The sequence below is a fragment of the Drosophila tropicalis genome, unplaced genomic scaffold (assembly GCF_018151085.1).
Source record: "Drosophila tropicalis isolate 14030-0801.00 unplaced genomic scaffold, ASM1815108v1 contig_258, whole genome shotgun sequence".
NCBI lineage: Eukaryota > Metazoa > Arthropoda > Insecta > Diptera > Drosophilidae > Drosophila > Drosophila tropicalis.
The window spans coordinates 1,025,127-1,049,299 of NW_027172710.1; the positions used below are offsets into that span (position 1 = coordinate 1,025,127).

Below are 24,173 nucleotides of genomic sequence, written 5' to 3' on the forward strand. Positions count from 1 at the left end.
GCCGGTAAAGAGCCACGGGAGCCAAAAGAGCGACTACGTGCCCATCCTTGATTTACGTTATTGATTGTAATTAAATGATCCCCATTCTCGGAAAAAACTTTTATTTAGCCGCTCAATAAGGGTTGCAAGATATTTGGACCAGAGCAGCTGAACTCGTGAAAATCTCCAATTTCCTTTACATTTTTTTTTTCTGCCATCAGTTCGAACGCCACATTTTGTGGAGATCCGTATATGTTGTCCAAAATGGCTAGAATTTTCGATGCCTCCGTGACCGACATCAACAGACATCCAGACGATATTCATCCTGTTTTGCAGAAAACTGACGCTCGCTTCCTGATTTTATGAGAGGAACCGTCAAATTCCAGAAGTTGTCCCCGTTAGAGATCGATAGAGATTCAACGGCCTGTTCCCGTTTGATGCTTGTATGGCGTTCCCGCTTGATTTGCCATAAGTTTCGCAAGAAATGGCGTCATAAATTTTTGATGCCATCTCGGTACAGTCTATCCCTTCTTGCGGCGAAGTTTCTAGAAATTGGCATACTCGTCGCAACGCGTTTGCGCCCAGCTCTTTCGAGATGCAGCCGATCTGTTCCAGCTTCTTTTTGAAGTCGTAAGGTAAACCCTTGAATTTTCGTACTTCGCGCTTCGCGAAATTATCTCTAACAAATTTTGTATATATGAACGTCGCGCAATGAACGTCGCGCAATACTTCCGACTTCAACGCCTCCAATTTCTTTTCTACCACTTTTGGCCAACTCCACATTTTTGTAAACTATTGTGAACTGTAGTATGCGCGTTAATGATCCGGCTCGAAGGACCAAATTTATGTTGTGGAATTGGCCGTGGTTTTTTTTATCATTTTTTATTTTTTAGAGAGCTTTTGTGTTTTATTTTTTTAGGCACGTTTTTCTTCGCCTTCGTTTTTATAAAAAGTGTGACCATCACTTTTCTTACAACAAAATGATGAATTGACTTACATACATACTAGATTCAAAACCAGAAATAGTATTTTTCGGTAATATAGCTTAAATACAAATAAAATGATATTTTCTACGACAGGCAGACTTTCAATGTTTTTTTGATGGCATTGCAAGCTTAGATCTGACAGCGTCGTCAGAATATGTAAACGTCACTTATTTTATCACCAATAAACAAATTGAGAAACTTCTGAGGTTACATATAGTTAATATGGGCCACTGAATAACACTGATTGACTGACCTGACATCGTAAGTGCTAGCCTCATTCTTTTATTAAATTAATGCAAAGAAATATTTTTAAACATAAACAAATACACATCGAATATTAATCGCCATTTAAAATTTCTTTAATAAAAAAGTAATTAACTTTCGCCCGTCTCTGGGAACGAGCTTTTTTAAACTCTCTGTTTCAGCATAATCGAACCACTACATCTCATATCTCCCATACAAACGGAAAAGTCTTGACTCTGAACAGTGACTTTTCTCAATAACTTTGTTTTGTTCTGAGCTGTTATCGTTAAATTTTATATTGGTAAGTTTATTACGCCTATAAACGACTATGCCGAATTTCGTTGCCATATGAGTGTACGAATTCGTCAACATAATCCTCACAAAAGAATCAACCACCTATGGAAACAAGTCTTTGTATTCCGATGCGTTTTTATTCTTAACAAATTGCGCGGATGAGGGTGAGCATTTCGATCTCAAACCATTAATCTCATAGACTCATGGGCTTTAAACTTAACAATTTCAATTGTTCTCTATAAAATGCGATGAACCTGTCGGTCTTCTTTGCGTATCAAGACCTGATGGAACATTTCTGTTATGTCTGCGCAAATACCGACGGACTTTAGTCTAAATTTTATAAGAATGTAACTTAATGTTTGGCATTGGTCTGGCCCGCTCATTTGCAGTGCGTTAAGTGACACGCTGTGGACTTCCGCTGCAGCATCGAATACGATTCTAATTTTTCCGAGTTTATTTTAATTAAAGACTCCAAAAAGCGGCAGGTACCATGCCTTGTCCAGGCTTATTTTCTGTTCTGACTTCTGAATCACACATCAGTTAACAATATTACTTCCGGTACTTAGGGTCCCTGGTAAACTACTTCTCCAAAAATAATTGTCTCTTAATGAGCATTTCTTTGCTATTGGGAATGTTGAAATCGTCCGATTTCCATAACAATTCGGTCCAGATGCGTTTATAAATACGTCTTCTTGTGTTTTCCAGTAGCATATTTGATATTTCAAGCTCTTGCCCATGATGCTGATTTTTTTAATCCCTTGCAAAAAGGGTATATTAATTTTGGTCAGAAGTGTGCAACGCATAGAACGAAGCATCTCCGACCATACAAAGTATATATATTCTTCATCAGCACGACGAGACGAGTTCAAATAGCCATGTCCGTCCGTAGACCGTAAGAGCTACAGAGCTAATTTTGCACGTAGGCTTGTATATACTGCAGGGGTTGTATATCTCGGATTCAGCCGGATCTGACCACTATATCATATAGCTCCCATGCAAACCACAAAGTCACCAACAGTGACTTTTCTCAATAACTTCATTATTTTCTGTGCTATTATCGTGAAACTTAATATTAGAGAGTTTATTACACCTATAAACTACTGTGCCTAATTTGATCAAGATCGGATGACTATCGGTCGAAAACAGTGACTTTTTTAAAAACTCCGTTACTTTTAACACGATTGCTTTCAAATTAAACATTTCTTAATTTAATATATCTGTTAATGACTGTGCCGAATTCGATAAAGACCGGGTGACTATATCATATAGCTCCCATAGGAACGATCGGTGGAAAACAGTGACTATGATCAATATCTTCATTATTTCCTATGATTGTAGGCCATTCTTTCGCAAACATTAGCCATTGATGGCTAATAGGTATGGAAAGAGTTACCAAAAAAGTTGCAAGGGTATACAAACTTTGACGCGGTCGAAGTTAGCCCCGGCCCTATGGTTATATATTACAGTTACAATCATCTATAGACCTTACAGTAAAAATTTTAGCTCGATATGTCTACTGGAAGTATTTTTGGACGCTCACTCTATACAAGCGCAACCACTGTGCATTGCAGACTTAGAAGTTAGACACAATTTTCTTCGGAGTATCTGAATCGCCTGTTCTGTAACTCTTACTGCTTCTGTTTCGGAAACAAGTCCTTGTATTCCGATGCGTTTTTATTCTTAACAAATTGCGCGGATGAGGTTGAGCATTTCGATCCAAATCTCATTGTTTATTGTGTTTTTTCCATTTGGACCATCATTGGAATTATTCTAGATCTTACCGTATAGCACACCAGCTTGTTTAGTTTTCACCGTAGCTAGTCCATTGCAGGCAGACGATTTTATATTCCTGAGTATACCTAGGTGCACTTTCACAAGACCAATCAACAACTCAGGTTCGACATGCCGATGCTATGCCGATTTTTAAAATAAAACATGTTTCTATTTGTCGTTTGTTTGGGCAACTTTAGGTTTTTGACTGTTCAAACGCCCTTTAGGTCATAAATAATAAATAATACTAAAACTACAATACTGTTGTGCTCGAGTTCGGGAGTTTCCCCCCCGATTAAGCAATACTGCAAGGTAGTTCCGTCGTGGACAATGGAAACGATTGTGGATAACGAATAATTTTTTCATAAATAATGTTGCCATTTGTTCCTTCCCATGCCCATATCGAATCGGCTTAACGGCTTACTTATAGTAATATAAAAATACCATTTCTGTTCATGAATCTAGTATATAAGTCAATTATCATTTTTGTTGTAAAAAGAGATGGTCACACTCTGTATAAAAACGATGGCGAAGAAAAACGTGCCTAAAAGAATAAAACAATAAAGCTCTCTTTTTAAAAAAATATATAATAATAAAAAAACCACGGCCATTTCCACAACATAAAATTGGTTCTTCGAGCCGGATCATTAACGCGCATAATACAGTCCACAATAGTTAATAAAAATGTGGAGTTGGCCAAAAGTGATAAAAAAGAAATTGGAGGCGTTGAAGTCGCAAGAATTGCGCGACGTTCATTTCGCCATATATACAAAATTTGTTAGAGATAATTTCGCGAAGCGCGAACTACGAAAATTCAAGGGTTTACCTTACGATTCCAAAAAGATGCTGGAACACATCGACTGCATCTCGAAAGAGCTGGGCGCAAACGTTTTGCAACGAGTATGCCAATTCCTAGAAATTTCCCCGCAAGAAGGGATAGACTGTACCGAGATGGCAAATCAAGCGGGAACGTCATACAAGCATCAAACGCAAACCAGTCCGAGAACCAGTTCGAAAACATGAACCAGTTGGAAGTACTAAGGGGAATAGAAGCCATCGATGTAGAAAACGTGGAACTTTAAGACAAAATCTCAAAAAAGAAAATATTGATGCTTGGTGTAAAAAGACAGCTAAGCAAAGCCCAAACTGGGGGCGCTTCTGCTGACGTCATCGAAGAGCATGAATTTGAAATACAACAGCTGTCATTAGAGGTGAAAGTTCTGAATGCACGCGCGGAAGCTTTGGTGAGCAAAAAACAACCTTGAACACTACTGTAGCACTGATTCGTTCGTCTACCTCCTCCCAAAAATCTGTCATGTCTGATGGAGACCACCCGATAAATGAATCGCTATCGATCTCCAACGGCGACAACAACATACAAAGCACTGTAATCACCATGTTAGCCAGACAAAGCTTAGGCAATAAAAATCAGGAATTTGACGGTTCCTCTCATTTGGCTTGGCGACATTTTAAGACGCAGTTCATAAAATCGGGGAGCGAGTGTCAGTATTCTGGAGAAGAGGATGTATATCGTCTCGATAAGTCACTGAAACGGGCAGCGCGTAAGAAGGTTGACATTTTGTTGATGTCGGCCAAGGAGCCATCGAAAATTCTAGCCATTTTGGACAACATATACGGAGCTCCAGAAAATGTGCCGTTTGAACTGATGGCAAAAGCAAAGGAAATAAAATATGTAAAGGAAATTGGAGATTTTCACGAGTTCAACTGCTCTGTTCAAAATATCAATTCAGCGCTGGAGTTTGTACAATGCAAGTGATGATATGCTGCCACATCGAGCATGAACATCTGGGCGATATGCTTAAAAACCAATTTAGCATAGAAGGATTTGGTGTCTGTAAACCAGAAACGGACAAAACTAAATCAACTGAAGAAAAATTGGCTATTAGCAAGATATCCTCATCTATAATTAGAGTAAATGGACAATATCAGGTAAACTTACCCTGGAAAAGCGACATGGTGGAACTCCCCGATAGTCGCCAAATGGCAGAACAAAGACTAAAATGTCTAGAAAGAAAGCTGAACAGAAACAGCGAACTAGCGCGAGCATACCAAAAGGAAATGGAGAAGCTACTCAAGAATGGTTATGCAAAAATAGTCACTAATGTCAACTTGGTTAAATCCCCAAAACTGTGGTTCCTGCCGCATTTTGCAGTAATTAATCCCAAGAAATCGGGAAAAGTTCGAGTAGTGTTCGACGCAGCAGCTATATGTAATGGCACTTCCTTAAACGAAAATCTACTAACTGGGCCGGATTGGCTTTCATCAATCGTAGGCGTGCTAATAAGATTTAGATTAAACACAATAGCCTTTGCTGCAGATATTAAAGAAATGTTCAACCAGGTAAAAATCGCCAAAGAAGATGCAGTCTCACAATGCTTTCTATGGAGAAATATGAATACCCAAATACCACCAACAGTCTATCAGATGACGTCAATGATATATGGAGATCAAGTATTCACAAAGTTGATGGTACAACATTTTCACAACGAAGTGCAGCATACCGGAATACAAGTCGTCGTACATAAATTCAAGTCGCAATACTGGATGCCGAAGATGAATACCAAGATCAAAAGAATTATCAACGAATGTATGTGGTGTAGACGACGTAAAGCCAAACCGGTTAAAGCGCAAATGGGTCTATTACCCAAGGAGAGGTTCTCTACATTTCAAAAACCCTTCACATCCGTTGGCATGGATTATTTCGGCACGTTCTATACGAAAGATGGTCGGGGCTCCAGCGGCAGATACATCTCTTTCTCTTAACATGCTTAACATCTAGAGCAATACATGTGGAAATCGCACACTCTTTGACTACAGACTCGTGCATTTTGGCAATCCGTCGAATGATGGCAAGGCGAGGCGAAATTAAAACATTATGGTCCGATAATGGTACTAATCTTAGAGGCGCTTCAAGAGAACTAACAGAAGCTCTAGAGGAAATAGATATGCAAGCAGCGCGCGGAGAACTAACACAAAAGGGAATCGAATGGAAATTTATACCAGCGAACTCACCAAATTTTGGAGGTTGCTGGGAAAGGCTAATTGGATGCTTTAAAAGAAAACTAGAGGCCGTACTATCCGTCGAAAGTAATCCCACTGACGAAGTGCTGCAAACTCTTTTTTGTGAAGCGGAGCATTTGGTAAATAGTCGACCATATATTCTCGAATCGGATGATCCAGATGACGGCTTAGGATTATGCCCCAATGATATAATCATACAACAAAGTGGATCTATTGAAGCACCATGCAAAATTAACGGATCCAGGGAAAAGAAGACATGGAGGATGACGCAAATGTTAGTGGAAGCATTCTGGAGACGATTCATTAAGGAATATATCCCAAGTTTAGTTAACAGATCGAAATGGGAAAAGAATTGCGACAACCTGGAAGAGGGTGAACTCGTCGTAGTGAAATGCATGACACCAAGAGGTGAATGGCCAATTGGAATAGTACTCAAAACACACCCAGGAGAAGATGGAATAGTGAGAGTAGCAGACATAAAAACAACAAAAAACACTTATCGTCGGCCAGTAAGAAACCTATGCAGATTAGAATAATAAGATTTAGATTAAACACAATAGCCTTTGCTGCAGATATTAAAGAAATGTTCAACCAGGTAAAAATCGCCAAAGAAGATGCAGTCTCACAATGCTTTCTATGGAGAAATATGAATACCCAAATACCACCAACAGTCTATCAGATGACGTCAATGATATTCGGAGCAACCTCCTCACCATTTATAGCACAATTTGTAAAAAACCACAATGCAGCGATACATAAAAGTGAGGCGCCAGAAGCAGCTCAAGCCTTCATTGAAAACCATTACGTCGACGACTATCTGGATTCAAAAGCAACAGTTCGCGAAGCTGTTGAGATAATTCATGCAGTAATTAAAATACACGCAGCGGGACATTTTCAAATCCGAAATTTTATTTGTAATAATCATGATGTCTTACAGGGAATACCCGAAGATCTACGTGGTCCGTTAACACGGATTCGATTGGGCGAAAAAGGAGACATATCTCAGAAGGTTCTCGGCATGATTTGGGACGCACAAAAAGACATATTTATTTTCTCAACAACTACAATGCACAGCATAAGCGAGGATATACTGAATGGAACAAGGATGCCTACAAAAAGAAAGGTGTTTGCAGCAGTCAACTCAATATATGATCCCTTGGGAATGGTGACTCCAGTAACAATAAAAGGTCGGATCTTGATGCGTATTATTTGGTAACTTGGCATTGGATGGGATGATGTGATTAAAAGCGACCCTGTCAAAAAGTGGCAATAGTGGTTAAACGATCTGAAAAGACTACATGAAGTTAGTATACCAAGATGTTACTCCCAACATTTATCTATTGCTACGAAAGTCGAACTACACGTTTTTTGCGACGCTAGCAGTAAAGCATACGCTGCAGCAGCATATATTCGACTAAGTTACAAGGGTGCAGAAGCCGCAACAAAATATGACGTCATGCTTATAGCATCTCGGGCTCGAGTTTCACCTTTGAAACATTTCACCATTCCAAAACTTGAAACATTGGCAGCTGTGATGGGATGTAGACTGACGGAAACTATTGAAAACGAAATGCATCTAAAATTTGATGAAAGGTTTTTCTGGACAGACTCCCAAACAGTGATTTAATGGATAAACAGTAACGAAAGGCTGCAAGTTTTCGTAGCCAACAGAATAAGCGAAATATGCGAAAAGTCCAAGAGGGCAGAATGGAACTGGGTTCCAACTATGGAAAACATTGCTGACATCATAACAAGAGATTCGCCAATTAAAGTTGCCACAGACAGATGGCAACAAGGTCCAGCCTTTCTTGGTCTGGATAAAAAGATGTGGCCACAGCCAAAATTAAAGGCACCAAACGAACCAGAGCTTATGATGCTAGTTCACCAAGATGACCACCCATTTAAAATACTGGAAAATAGAATTTCGAAGTTCACAAAACTGGTAAGAGCCACAGCATGGGTCAAAAGATTTATAGAAAATGTAAAAGCGAAACAATTAGGACTGGAATCCCGCGACATAAAGGATCGTGCTGAAGACTTGGTTCAACGCTAGGGGGCGGAAATATGTCGCAGAAAATACCACTTTATTTATATTTAAGCTATATTACCGAAAAATACCATTTCTGTTCATGAATCTAGTATATAAGTCAATTATCATTTTTGTTGTAAAAAGAGATGGTCACACTCTGTATAAAAACGATGGCGAAGAAAAACGTGCCTAAAAGAATAAAACAATAAAGTTCTCTAAAAAAATATATATTAATAAAAAAAACCACGGCCAATTCCACAACAAACACTATTTTAGTAAATTTTTTGTGCCCGTTACAGGGTACCTTAAAAGTGAATTTGTCTTTAAATGGTTTCCACTATTTTTGTAATGTATGAATTGCTTTGTTCAGATCTATTTTTAGTATCTTATTATGCACCCATAGTGCGAAATGGTATTTTAAAGCTGTGAAAATATATGTTACAAGCAAAAAAAAAGCTTTCTTGACATAAGGTATATATGTTCTTGATCAACATGATATATGTTTCTTAAAGAGTTTACAATCAAGATGCTATAAAAGATAAAAAAACGGGTAATATATCGAATTTATCCCTTTATGTAGTTGCTCGATCAAATTTTATGGTGCTGAATTCACAATGCCGTTAGGATTATCTTCAGCAATTTTATAACTTTGTCAACGCAAAACGTAAGACCGACTTACTTATCTTTCGAAAATAATGAAACTGACCATGATCAGGCTATTGTCAACAAACTTGCTGATTTTTTCAAAAGAACTTATTCCTCTACGATGTGTTTGATAAAAGTTCAGTTCTTGCTTTGAACCGTCAAACTAGTATATGCACCTGGCCTTGGCGGAAAACACGTCTTGAGGTTTTGTGGATACTTAAGTTGTTTACACTCTCTGTTACATCATCCGCTTTCCCATCTATTTTGAAGGAATCAAATATTATTATACCCTCCGTCCGTCTGTATGAACACGGAGATCTCGGAGGCTATAAGAGCTAGAGCCACCAAATTTGGTATGTATACTTGTGTAGTATGTAAATGTATAGAGTTAACTGAATTTTGGCCACGCCAACTTACGCCCCCAGGAATCCCATAAAACTAATTTCCTTAAAAAGTATAACAGCAACAGAGAAATCAAAATTGGCTAATATACTCGTTTAGTTAGCGCGCAGAAATTAATTGTTCAAACTTTTTGACATAAAACATAAAACTGATTTTCTTAAAAACTAGGACAGCTACCGACATAAAATTTGGTATGTAGACTAGCTTAATAGACGCGCAGATATTGGCTATTTTAAAATTTTAAACACGCCCCCTTTCGCCCCTGCAAATTAAATAAAACTGATTTCATCAAAAACTGACAAAGCTAAAGTCACCAAATTTAGTATGTACACTGGCTTAGTATGTGCGCAGAGTGTATATATTTTCAAATTTTGCCATAATTTAGAAAAACCGATTTCCTCCTGTTGTTTTTTGACTATCGCAATCAAATTTGGCAGACTAATTAATCTTAACTATTTCTACCAAACTACCAAATTTTAATGAAATCGGACTAGAAACATGCAAAATATGCTTATGAACGTACTGGTGGCGCTAGAGTGCTCGTGTGTTTGTAGAGTGAGCGAGATAGCACATAATATGAAGCATGAAAAACAATTTAATGGGCATACATTTGGTTTTCGAAATTTGAAATATTTGTTTCACCTGGTGTATGGTATACCCAAATCGGCAAGTCGACTTAGTTACTTTATATTTGCTCATAAAAAGGGAAAACAGTCCGAAGCTTTCAATTATGGTGTATTTCCAAATTGTCAGCCATACCTAAAGCATTTGAGAAAATAATAACATCTCAATTGTAACATTTTTGTAGCTCTGTTATTTCGTCGTCCTTACCTGGGTTTAAGAGACGTAGATCCACAACTGCTAACCTATTATAATTTACTTTTCTAATGAAACGTATTCAAGACTGCTTTGCAAACTGGCGCTATTTATATTGACTTCAGCAAGGCTTTTGACTCTGTCAATCATGCACCGCATTTCAATAAACTGAACGCACTGGCACCCAGAGCCTTTTGCTAGATTGGATTCTTCGAATATCTTTCTAAGCCGTCACAACAGGTCCTCTTTAAGTCTTTTCTTATACAATCGCTCTCTTGATATTTGCTCAGCTGCCACCAGGTTGGTCCCGTTATCAGACCTGATTCATTTTGGGACTCCACGTCGCCTCATAAGGTGGTGAATGACTTGAAGCATGATCAGGCGGTCAAGTCTCTAGTTAATTCCAAGTGTATGGCGCTTACAAAAAAACAGGTAAAAATTCATATCCCTTGCTTCTCTGTCCCTCTTCCTCTCACTACTGCGAACGGTCCCATGTAATCAAGAATCAGATAACACTAACGGAAGGCACGCCGTTATTTTGGAATTTTATTCCAAAAAAAACCCTTTTTCTATATGGTACAATATACCGTGTATAAAAAGAAACAGGTCTTGAATTTAGTTTGTTAAGGGCGAAGCTCTTACACTAATATTTCATAGCGCCTAAGGGTAATGCACAAAAGGTGGTCTTCGGTATTGTAGGCTTCGCCAGCTTTTTTCGCTTCATTTAGTTGGCAATGTAATTCCCAACTAGTTTTAGCGTTGAAGACATGGTATGGCTATTGCAATTCTGGAGTTCTTTAGCAAAGTCTGCTGATGATAGAACTTGGTAGTTCTTGAAATAGCTATACAGACAACCTGCTCACCTTTTTGTGTGTTACCTTTGAAATAATCTTCTTTTGTAAGATTGACCTCGAGCCGGTTTAAATTCAATTTACATTTCAATAGGTCGCAATCTCTAACCAGATAACACTAACGGAAGGCACGCCGTTACTTTGGAATTTTATTCCAAAAAAAAACGCTTTTTCTATATGGTACAATATACCGTGCATAAAAAGAAACAGGTCTTGAATTTAGTTTGTTAAGGGCGAAGCTCTTACACTAATATTTCATAGCGCCTAAGGGTAATGCACAAAAGGTGGTCTTCGGTATTGTAGGCTTCGGCAGATTTTTTCGCTTCATTTAGTTGGCAATGTTATTCCCCAACAAGTTTTAGCGTTGAAGACATGGTATGGCTATTGCAATTCTGGAGTTCTTTAGCAAAGTCTGCTGATGATAGAACTTGGTAGTTCTTGAAATAGCTATACAGACAACCTGCTCACCTTTTTGTGTGTTACCTTTGAAATAATCTTCTTTTGTAAGATTGACCTCGAGCCGGTTTAAATTCAATTTACATTGTCATTTATTGAAAATATCCTCCCTTAAAAATTGGTTAAAAAAGGAGTTGAAAATGGAATTTTTTCTGAAACTGTCAAAGTAATAATGGATCAATGGCCAACAGCTACAGAGGCAGCTGTTTCCATAGTAATAAACTTTTTGCCACGCCCCCTTACGCCCCCAGGAATCACATAAAACTGTTTTCCTTAAAAAGTATAATAGCTAGAGACATCAAATTTGGTATGCAGACTAGTTTAATAGACGCGCAGATATTGGCTATTTAAACATTTTGCTACGCCCACTTCCGCCCCGCAAGTTAAACAAAACTGATTTTATCAAAAACAAACAAAGCTAAAGTCAACAAATTTAGTATGTATACTGGCTTAGTATGCGCACAGAGTATATACATATATATTTTCATGTTTTGCCACGCCCACTTTCGCCTCCATAATTAAGAAAAAACAGATTTCCTCCTGTAGTTTTTTGACTATCGCATTAATTAATCTTATCTATTTCTACCAAACTACCAAATTTATTGAAATCGGACTAGAAACATGCAAAATATGCGTATGAACGTATTTCAAGCGGTCCATAAGGCCAGAATTGGCCGTTGGCTAGTGGCGGCGCTAGAGTGCTCGTGTTTTTGTAGAGTGAGCGAGATAGCACATACTATGAAATATGTAAAAACAATTGAATAGACATATGTATATTTGGTTTTCGAGATTTGAAATATTTGTTTGGTCAACAACGTCAACCCTCTATGTCATATGAAGGTTTATATTTGCAAGTTTTTCAAAACAACTTACTCTTGAACGGAACCTTTTAGGGTCCTCTGCTCTAATTATATCCTCCTACACCCTGTAATCTGTTCGCAGTCTTCTATTCCGTTAATCTGATATATAACTACATGGGTTATACCTACGAGTATGCATTCCTTGGAAACCAGCACGTAGTAACAATTCACCATTTTATTAATGATACTGTGAGAATTGGGTTAAACTTTGACGGATTTAACCCGGGGAGGGAGGCCGAAATTCGAGAGATTTTTGAAATTTTTAATAACTGAGAAAAATAATTAATTGCAGCATTGGAAGTTCTGCGGTGTACAGAGCTTAGAAAATGGGTCCTAGCACCGTGCCATATGGGAAGCCCGATTTTATTTACTCAGTCCTGGTCATGGAGCTTTCATGCAATTAGAAGCACCGGTATCATTTCAGAACCATGTAGTGCAGATTATTGATTGAATGAATCCTGCTTGATGTCTAAGAAGGAAAACAATATATTTTTAGTTCTATATGTGCTAATTTAGGTCGTGCTGAAGTTTCTATTCCTTGGCCATTTTCGTCTTTAAAAATTGATTACAAATTTATGGAAAATTTTTAAAATTTGTATATTCAATTATAGGAACAATTATTGTTTAAGAATAAACATCGTGTTGATCTGAAGCGGCATTACCAAATCAGATGCGCTATATAAATATAATACAACTGTACTTTTGTCACAAACAACTAACATAGCATGTGACTAGAATTACAATCAGCCATACATGTTGTGGAAAAACACTTCTAATTCTAAACTAACCCAAAATATTAAGTAACTTAATAATCAAAAAAAAAAAAAAAAAGCCCAAAAGATCACAATGGCTGGATATCAAGTGGACGACGCCGTGCCCAAAATAGTAATAAAATTTTCTACCCCCGAATACGCGGGCTTGAGTCGTCATAGAATAAGATCTTCTTAGAACAATAGTTACCTCCTAGAGCCTAAGATTCCCTGTATAAATTCCATACTAAAGTAAATAAAATCAGTTCATATTTCGAATTCAACGAATGAAGATTGGGTTATTTTCCTTCTCTCTGGAATCCCTATTTAAGTATAATAACGCTTTAATTGCCAATGAGTGAATCGAACGGCCGACACTTCATTAATTACATTACTACAGATGCAGACAACCCAAACTGTTAAAAAAAGCAGATGACTCTGAAAGTAGCTTTGAAAAACGAATTCAGAGTAAAGGTTTCATCAGCCGAAGTTCATAGAAGACTAGGCAATCGACAGTTAAAGAGAGGTGAGATTTTGTATGAGTTTTTGTATTCGCTAATGGAAATCGCAAAGCCGATCGATTTGGATGACGAAAGTTAAATGGAGGATTTCGTAGACGGTATACCAGATATCAAAGCCAATAAGGCATTATTGTTTCAGGCCAGAAAAGTGGATGCGTTGAAAGTTCAAATAGACCACCTATTTTAAGTCCTATGGTCCTACGAAGAAAGAAAGACAGCAACGTTTCTGTCAACTTTTCAAAAACAAGGTAGAGATAATAGAGAGAAAAGTTTGACAACAAACCCCTCTAAGACTACTTTCTTACTCACAGTTAATAAGTGCCTAAAGGCATTTTTAATTTTTATTCCATTTTCTTTTTTTAAATAATTTTAATTTTTATTATGGTACTCAGCAAAACAGTTTTTTGTTAGCTGAACATATAGATGCAGTTTACATTTTGTGCAAATGCACTGGGTTTGCGAAGTCTTTGCCATGCTTGCACGATCATTTTCCACTGTAGCGATCCAACCATTCAGGAAAATGATTTAATAGGTCAAACCTCAAGTCAGTTATTAGAGTAGGTGAAGATAAATTGTGACTATTGAGTGGACGACCTGGCAAGTCTGTAGATTGAAACGCCACTAGACCCGCAGCAATTGACTCGCGAAAGTCCAGGAGGACGTTACATGGTAGCATCCCAATAGACCAACCACGCCTCGCATATGAGCTTTATATTCCCGAATAATTTGTGGGCAATCAACTGGTACATTTCGCTTCGACTTCCTGTTGTAGCGAGCCACCTTCGGTGTTGATTCACTGGTGTTTGATGTTTTAAACAGTTTAACACCCAAATATGTTGAAAACAAACGGACGGCCTTATTGTCTTTCCACAGAACATTGATTATTCGATTATTCCATTCGAGCAGCCCCATGTACTCAATTGAATAACCTCTTGGTTTTTTGTTGATGGCACTATTGTTTTCCTTGCAGGTTGGTACGCGATTTACCCGGACTGTACCAAGACGGTAAATTCCTTTTTCACGTAGATATACCAATAAAGGCAGCGATGTATAAGAGTTATTAAAATATATAATATGCTGTTTGAAACTTTCAACAGTTTTTGTCAAACGCACAAGTATGTTGACTGATGCTCCGAGATCAGGGTAACAAGGTAATATCGCATTATCACCTGCTCCGCTGTATATCTCAAATATGTAGGCATATATGCTTAGGCACCGAGTCAAATGTTGCATTTAAAATGTCAAATAATTTTCGCGTGCGAAACAGAGGATCGTACCCAGGATCACCCTTTTTGATCCGCTTGTTCTCATCGCACAGTGAGAAGTATTTCTTAATTGCTTCAAATTGGCTTCCTCTCATACAGGTTGGAATGGGTTTTATGGGTTCATCTACGGTATTTCAGTCCCGACCCCTTCTCAACCAATGCAAACTCCAATTCCGCAGACGATGTCTGTAGTGTCCGTTTTGTCTGGGCAAGAATCTACACCCATGCATATTGCCAACAGCGATTCTAGTAATAGTAATGCCGGAGTGACACTTGTTGCAACTGACGTTACATTCGGGCTACTCTGAATGTCTCCAATATATCCAATATAATAGAAAAGTTTAAATTTTCATATTCTAGAGAAATTCCATCTTTAAAAATCAGTGTTCCAATTGAGTTCTTTGACAGTGTCTGCAGTTCCAGCTTCTGTCCGAAAAGCTTGATTGTGAAGCACTTTACATCAAGAAAAAGAAAGACATGGGGCTAAACAAGGATTCCTTCACCATCTATTCCTCTTTCTTCTTTATCTATTCCCAATCCTTCCTTATCTGTTGCTTCTTCTACTTTATCAAAAAACTAACAACTTCTCTGTCGGCTATCAGAATGTCAGAGGCCTTAACTTTCTAAACTCTGTGTAGATGGTCTGTCTTTTGATTTTGAGCTAATTGTATTACTGAGACTTGGTTAAAACCTGACGATTTTGACGCCACAGTTTTACCCTCTAATTTCAATATTTTTAGATGTGATCAGTTGATCGTAGAGGTGGTGGAGTTCTTATTGCCGTAGATTCCACCCTATCATCGTGTCTGATAACGATACCCGTTAAAGTATATTTTATTCGTTTTTTCATTTTTGTTACTTGGCCAACCTACTTACTACACTTAGAATCTATTAAATTTATACTTAAACTACTTTCTGACAGAGACTTATTAATTGTCCTTGGGGACTTTAACCTGCCACACTAACTTGGTCAACGTTGCTGCCCTCTGAGTGTCACGATTTTATTGATGATCTGCTTGAGCTTTCGTTGGCCCAGCTGAATTCGATTTCAAATACGTCTGGCAGATTTCTGGATCTGATTTTTTACTTCTGCTCCTAGTTTTTGTGAAGCATCTAGAACTAGCAAAATGGTGTTACCAGGGGATATCAATTGAGTTTCTCCGAGTGTAAACCTACGGTACGCACCCGATGTTTTCGGAAGACTAACTTTGTCGCACTAAACATTGCCTTTCTTAACACATATTGGACTTATTTATGCACTTGTACGGATATTAATTCCGCTTTTTCTTTATTTTATACCACTGTTGACTTAATTTTTAATGACTGTAAACCCCTAGTGTCTCCTGTAGTGACGCAAAAATCGCCATGGTTTACGCGAGGGCTGTCAAAACTGAAGAGTCTTAAGTCTAGGTATTACAAAAAGTATAAAGTCACGGGTCTATCTTCGGATCTTTTTTCGTGACTTGGTTGCTAAATCGAATCTTATTGTTTCTAATTGTGAATGCTATAATAATTACTTACAACATTGTAAGTTGCAATTCTCCGAAAATCCCAAGGAGTTTTATAGTTTCGTTAACTCAAAGCGAAATCCTATCTTTCTTCCATCGTGTGCAGCTTTTATTAGTGTTTCGGCCTTCTCTGATTAATCTATTTCTAATTAATTCCCTGACTTCATTTCGCCTTCGTACTTATCCACTAAGTACAATCCTAGTCAGATGTATCCTTATCTTAGTACGAAATCCAACTGCATTCTGCCTTTATAAACGATATTCCCGCTTGTGTCCTGAGGTTAATTACGGAGTCATTATGTTCGCCTTTACTTAAGCTTTTTAAGTTACACAGTCCGAGATACCTGCTATTAATATATTGCCATTTATTTATTTTTAGGTGCCCCTGTCAATTCGGCAAAGGTTGTCCATTTTAATCCGTCATATGGTGATCGCGGAACTGCTCTGGAACAATCTGAAATAAGATAGTTTTAAGTCATCAGATTAAAAAATACATTATTGAATGAAATGCTTATATATATGTGGTAAAGGTGTGATTAATTTCAGTCTTTTATAATTTTAGTTCTACATCTAATAAAGTATCAATGAACAATCAATTTTATTTTTTTTATTGTTGTGTATATATTGTTATAGCTTGTTCAACACTAGCAAAGTAATTTAATTTTTGTATCTTTCGAGTTATTAGATCAGTCGAGTATCACGTGCAATGCAAAAATACAGTATTTGATAACTCAATTCTACAATTTAGAATTTAGGTTCTCTAAGTATGTGGTGTGATGTACATTAAGCAAATGTGATTTGTTTTTATGACAAACCCCAAATTTTACTACAAGATAGCCTATAATTCTGTGCTCCACTTGGCCCCACTGCAAAAGGGAAGATTGCAATATAGGCATGACCTTGGCCTATATAAAAGCCCCAATTTCTTAAGTGAGTTAACAATCAATTATCCTGGTTTCCTGGCTATCTTTGTATAAATAGAACTCTTTTATTACTCTTTTATGAAAAACCTGAAAGACTACAGATATTGAGCCAACAATGGAGAAACTTTTCAAGAACAGGACAACAGTGCCACGGATGCGCCAAACTTATTTAAACACAAACAGAGCCCCACAGATGCGCGGAACTCACATAAAAACATTAGCGATTAAGCAAATATTAGAAAACAACAGCACCACAGACATTGCGATCCCATTTTAACCCAAGTAGAGCAAATAGCAGGAACTGCTTTTAAACGGATTCAAGTCTAGTATAAAACTCTAAATTCTGCAATGATAAGTTCGGGGAAGATAGCATAGATGATGATTCCGATAGAGCTGGTGCGTTTCTTAGTCAGAAGGTACTTGGTATGCATTAATATACAGCAGAGAATAAAATTGGGTTCCTACTATCGTTTAAAAGGATCGTCTCTGTTCTCTTTTGAAAGAGTTCCACAAAACGAGACACATTCTGAATCAATATGTCAATTTTCGATCTCATTGAAATATAAGTCAAGTACTTATTGATGGCAAAACAGTCCATCTGGACAAATAAGATAGTATGGAATCAAACCGTACATCAAGAAAAGTGCATCGAATGGAAGAGATGGCTTCGTTTTGTTAAAGAAATATTTTTAATTAGGGTTCGAAGATAGTATGGTATAACTTTTATTAATGAATCAGTAAAGTTACACATATTTGCAGATGCGAGTGAGATGGACGGAAAGTATCTTTTGTAATGGTAAAAACAAATAAAAACGCATTGGAAAACTAGCACACCACTGAAACTGCCAAGACTGAAGTTACAGGATTTTGGCTCACGGAAATGATTTAATAGAATATCAGTGTTTACCACTTGGAGAGCTATCCGAAGAAGCACAGGAATGTAAAAACAAGGACTACAAAAGGTTCAGATACACTATGAAGATCTTTTTAACATGCTAGCAGCCTCTTCGGACCCACTTATTGCATCACTGAGACACGTGCGATCACGAAAGGATTTGGAAAATAGCAACTATAGTCCCGAAATGTTGAGTTTATTAGATACTGATGTAAATATTGAAAATTATTTTGAAGAAAATCAGCCATCAATAGCAAATTTTCAAAATTAACCTAAAAAAAAAAAAAAAAATTTTTTTCTTTTTGTAATTATGTTAAAAAATTAAATTAAAACATAAAAAAATGTTACATAGTCGTCTAAAACAATGAAAAAATCCATTTGTGATTGAAAAAAAACCGGGTTTCGATCCATTTTTAAAGGAAAAATATGCTTGGAAATATTTTCTGACTTTGACCTTGAATATTACAGCACCACGAACACATAGCACTTTTGACAAACATTCATTTTGAAGCTTAAGGTATTCTTTATTATATGCTTTTTAAATTTTTGAAATCGCTTAATTGGTTTAGACGCTATGATTTTTGCAATGCTAAATGCCAGAAGGCCCCACTGTGCGACGTGACGAAACGAAGCATCAAAGTGAAATAACGATCATCTCTGAAACACGACGGAAGTTTTGGATTTCTCAACTGCGCCAAGAGGTACTCCAAAAACTGCCTTCGGAAAAATTGACTACTTTTGTTTGCCCCAGTTTCTTGATTACATGGGACCGTTTGCAGTAGTGAGAGGAAGAGGGACAGAGAAGCGAGGGATATGAATTTGTACCTGTTTGTTTGAATTAATTAAGCAAGTAAGTCGACTCGTCGACTTGGGTATACCATACACCAGGTGAAACAAATATTTCAAATTTCGAAAATCGAATGTACATATGTCTATTAAATTGTTTTTACATATTTCATAGTATGTGCTATCTCGCTCACTCTACAAAAACACGAGCACTCTAGCGCCGCCACTAGCCAACGGCCAATTCTGGCCTTATGGACCGCTTGAAATACGTTCATACGCATATTTTGCATGTTTCTAGTCCGATTTCAATAAATTTGGTAGTTTGGTAGAAATAGATAAGATTAATTAATGCGATAGTCAAAAAACTACAGGAGGAAATCTGTTTTTTCTTAATTATGGAGGCGAAAGTGGGCGTGGCAAAACATGAAAATATATATGTATATACTCTGTGCGCATACTAAGCCAGTATACATACTAAATTTGTTGACTTTAGCTTTGTTTGTTTTTGATAAAATCAGTTTTGTTTAACTTGCGGGGCGGAAGTGGGCGTAGCAAAATGTTTAAATAGCCAATATCTGCGCGTCTATTAAACTAGTCTGCATACCAAATTTGATGTCTCTAGCTATTATACTTTTTAAGGAAAACAGTTTTATGTGATTCCTGGGGGCGTAAGGGGGCGTGGCAAAAAGTTTGAACAATTAATTTCTGCGCGTTAACTAAACGGGTATACAAACTAAATTTGATGTGTCTAGCTGTTATACTTTTTAAGAAAAATAGTTTTATGTGATTCCTGGGGGCGTATGGGAGCGTGGTCGAAATTCCAATTAACTTTGTACATTTGCATAATACACGAGTATACATACCAAATTTGGTGGCTCTAGTTCTTATAGCCTCCGAGATGTTTGTGTTCATACATAATAAAATACTAAAAATAGATCTGAATGAAGCAATTCATACCTTACGGTAATAGTGGAAACCATTTAAAGACAAATTCACGTTTAAGGTACACAGTAACGGGTACAAAAATTGACTAAAAGAGTGTCAGAAAAGGCATATGCAGCGGTTTCATATTTGAACAATTAAAAAAAACTAAAAAAAGCCTAAACAAACGATAAATAGAAACGAGTTGTATTTTAACCAGAGGGCCGGGGCTAACTTCGACCGCGTCAAAGTTTGTATACCCTTGCAACTTTTTTGGTAACTCTTTCCTATTAGCCATCAATGTGAAAGAACGTTTTATATAAAAAGGCTTATGTTTGCGAAAGAATGGCCTACAATCATAAAAAATAACGAAGATATTGATCAAAGTCACTGTTTTCCACCGATGATTCCTATGTGAGCTATATGATATAGTCACCCGATCTTTATCAAATTCGGCACAGTCATTAACAGATATATTAAACTAACAAACGTTTAATTTGAAAGCAATCGCGTTAAAAGTAACGAAGTTATTTACAAAAATAACTGTTTTCAACCGATCGTTCCTATGGGAGCTATATGATATATTCATTCGATCTTGATTAAATTTGGCACAGTTGTTTGTAAGCGTAATAAACTCTCTAATATTAAGTTTCACGATAATAGCATAGAAAATAACGAAAATATTCAGAAAAGTCACTGTTCGTGACTTTGGGGTTTGTATGGGAGCTATATGATATAGTGGTCCGATCCGGCTGAATCCGAGATTTACAACCCCTGCAGGATATACAAGCCTTTCAGCTCTGTAGCTCTTACAGTCTAGGAGGAGTTTGCGTTGATCCAGACGGACGGACGGACATGGCTATTTAAACTCGTCTCGTCCTGCTGATCAAGAATATATATACTTTGTATGGTCGGAGATGCTTCGTTCTATGCGTTGCACTCTTCTAACCAAAATTAATATACCCTTTTTGCAAGGGTATAAAAATCGGCATAGCAATGTCGAACCTGAGTTGTTGATTGGACTTATGAAAGTGCACCTAGGTATACTCAGAAATATGAAGTCGTCTGCCTGAAATGGATTAGCTACTGTGAAAACTAAACAAGCTGGTGTGCTATACGGTAAGATATAGAATCATTCCAATGATGGTCCAACTGGAATAACCATAATAAACAATCACACTGACATAGATGAAATCGCTTGCAATTACACAGCTGATGCTGAAGTGGACGTAAAAGATGTAAAAAAAAATCAGCATCAAGGGCAAGAGCTTGAAATATCAAATATGCTACTGGAAAACACAAAAAGACGTATTGACAAACGCATCTGGACCGAATTGTTATGGAAATCGGACGATTTCAACATTCCCAATAGAAAAGAAATGCTCATTAAGAGACAATTATCTTTCGAGAAGTAGTTTAATACCGACCCTAAGTACCGGAAGTAATATTGTTAACTGATGTGTGATTCAGAAATCAGAACAGAAAATAAGCATGGTCAAGGCATGGTACCTGCCGCGTTTTGGAGTCTTCAATTAAAATAAACTAGGAAAAATTAGAATCGTATATGATGATGCAGCGGAAGTCCACAGCGTGTCACTCAAAGGTCCGTCGGTATTTGCGCAGACATAACAGAAATGTTCCATCAGGTCTTGATACGCAAAGTAGACCGACTGGTTCAACGCATTTTATAGAGAACAATTGAAACTGACAAGTTTAAAGTCCATGAGGTGTTGGTTATGAGATTGATGGTTTGAGATCGAAATGCTCACTCCCATCCGTGCAATTGGTTAAGAAAAAAAACGCATCGGAATACAAGGACTTGTTTCCATAGGTGGTTGATTCTTTTGTGAGGATTATGTTGACGAATTCGTACACTCATATGGCAACGAAACAGAAGCAGTAAGAGTTACAGAACATTTGTATCAAAGTCTAAAGTCTGCAATGATAAGATCGGAGAAGATAGCATAGATGATGATTCCGATAAAGCTGGTGCGTTTCTTAGTCAGAAGGTACTTGGTATGCATTAATATACATCGTTTAAAAGGATCGTCTCTGTTCTCTTATGAAAGAGTTCCACAAAACGAGACACATTCTGAGTCGATATGCCAATTTTCGATCTCTTCGAAATATAAGTCGAGTACTTATTGATAGCAAAACAATCCATCTGAGTGCATCGAATGGAAAAGATGGCCTCGTTTTTTTTTCGAAGATATTAAGGTATATCTTTTATTAATGAATTAGTAGGGTTACACATATTTGCAAATGCGAGTGAGATGGATGGAAAGTATCTTTTATAATGGGAAAAACATATAAAACGCATTGGAAAAATAGCACACCACTGAAACTGTCTACTGCCAAGACTGAAGGTACAGGTTGCCGTTATGGCGACTAGGCTCAGAAACTCCACATAAGAAGGACAAGCTTGTTCGTGGTCAAACTCATCATCTGTTCTAGCATGGACTTGTTTGGATCAGAGAGAGCACAGCAGATAGTCACATGGTTTTCGGGGACAGAGTGTCAATTGGACGATTTTGAGGAATCACTAAGCATGAGGAAGTTAAATTAAGTATTAAGAATTCTGCAATGTCATTACGAATTAGGCGGATGAACTCTTTGGAAAATTCTCATCGCACACAAGACCCATACGGATTCTGGCTTGGGTACTAGGAATGAAGGGAAAAGAAGTTTGTGAAAATGACCTGATATCCCAAAAGTCTACAAAAAAGAAGAATGTACTAAGCTCGGAAGTGACAACCCTATAGATAAGAAAAACAGTCTTTTGAAATTGACACCGGAAATTGATGATGGTGACTTGTTACATGTAAGCGGACGAACAAATAAAGCAACAATCCTGCGACATGGGAACAACGTGACGAAACGAAGCATCAAAGTGAAATAACGATCATCACTGAAACACGACGGAAGTTTTGGATTTCTCAACTACGCCAAGAGGTACTCCGAACGTCACAAAAATGCCTTAAATGGCGTAAGACCACCCATGATGGAAAAACTGCCTTCGGAAAGATTGACTACTTTTGTTTGCCCAGTTTCTTGATTACATGGGACCGTTCGCAGTAGTGAGAGGAAGAGGGACAGAGAAGCGAGGAATTAACTAGAGACTTGAGGGCCTGATCATGCTTTAAGTCATTCACCACTTTATAAGGCGACGTGGAGTCCCAAAATGAATCATGTCTGATAACGGGACCAACCTGGTGGAAGCTGAGCAAATATCAAAAGAGCGATTGTATAAGAAAAGACTTAAAGAGGACCTGTTGTGACGGCTTAGAAAGCATAGAAGAATCCAATCTAGCAAAAGGCTCTGGATGCCAGTGCGTTCAATTTATAGAAATGCGGTGCATGATTGACAGAATCAAAAGCCTTGCTGAAGTCAATATAAATAGCGTCAGTTTGCAAAGCAGTCTTGAATAATTTAGTGAAAAGTAAATTATAATACCTTAGCAGTTGTGGATCTACGTCTCTTAAACCCAGGTAAGGACGACGAATAGAGCTACAAAAATGTTACAATAGAGATGTTATTGTTTTCTCAAATGCTTTGTCAAATGCTTTAGGCTGACTATTTGGAAATACATCATAATTGGAGGCTTCGGACTATTTTCCCTCTTTATGAACAAATATAATATTTGATTCCTTCCAAATAGATGGGATGATGTGACAAAGAGTGTAAACAACTCAAGTATTGACATAGAGCCTATCCACAAAACCTCAAGACGTGTTTTCCGCCAAGGCCAGGTGCATATACTAAGTTGACGGTACAAAGCAAGAACTGAACTTTCATCAAACACATCGTAGAGAAATAAGTTGTTTTGAAAAAATCAGCAAGTTTTCGAAAGACAAGTAAGTCGGGTGCACAGATGTCTTACGTTTTGCGTTGACAAAGTTATAAAATTGCTTAGAATCGCGAGAAAATGAGAGTTTACATTGCTGAAGATAATGCTAACAGCATTGTGAATTCAGCACCCTAAAATTTGATCGAGCAACTACATAAAAAATCAGAAAAATCCGATAAATTAACCGTTTTTGTATATTTCATAGCATCTCGAATGTAAGTACTTCAAGAAACATAACTCAAGGAGGTCCATCAGACGAACAGACGGACAAGGCTAGATCGACTCTGCTGTTCATGTTGATCAAGAACATACATACATATATACCTTATGTTAAAAAAAACTTTCTTCTGCTTGTAACATATATTTTTGCGGCTTTAATATACC

General features: G+C 37.4%; 1 protein-coding gene across 1 annotated transcript in view; it reads left to right on the forward strand.

The window, feature by feature from the left end:
* Npc1a (Niemann-Pick type C-1a) overlaps window positions 1-17,012 on the forward strand; it is a 379,153-nt gene extending 362,141 nt beyond the window's left edge. The window contains exon 12 of the mRNA XM_068283957.1: window positions 16,796-17,012. Coding sequence (XP_068140058.1) covers window positions 16,796-16,884 — 89 coding nt within the window. The 3' untranslated portion in view covers window positions 16,885-17,012. The remainder of the gene's footprint in view (window positions 1-16,795) is intronic.
* Window positions 17,013-24,173: the final 7,161 nt, after the last annotated feature.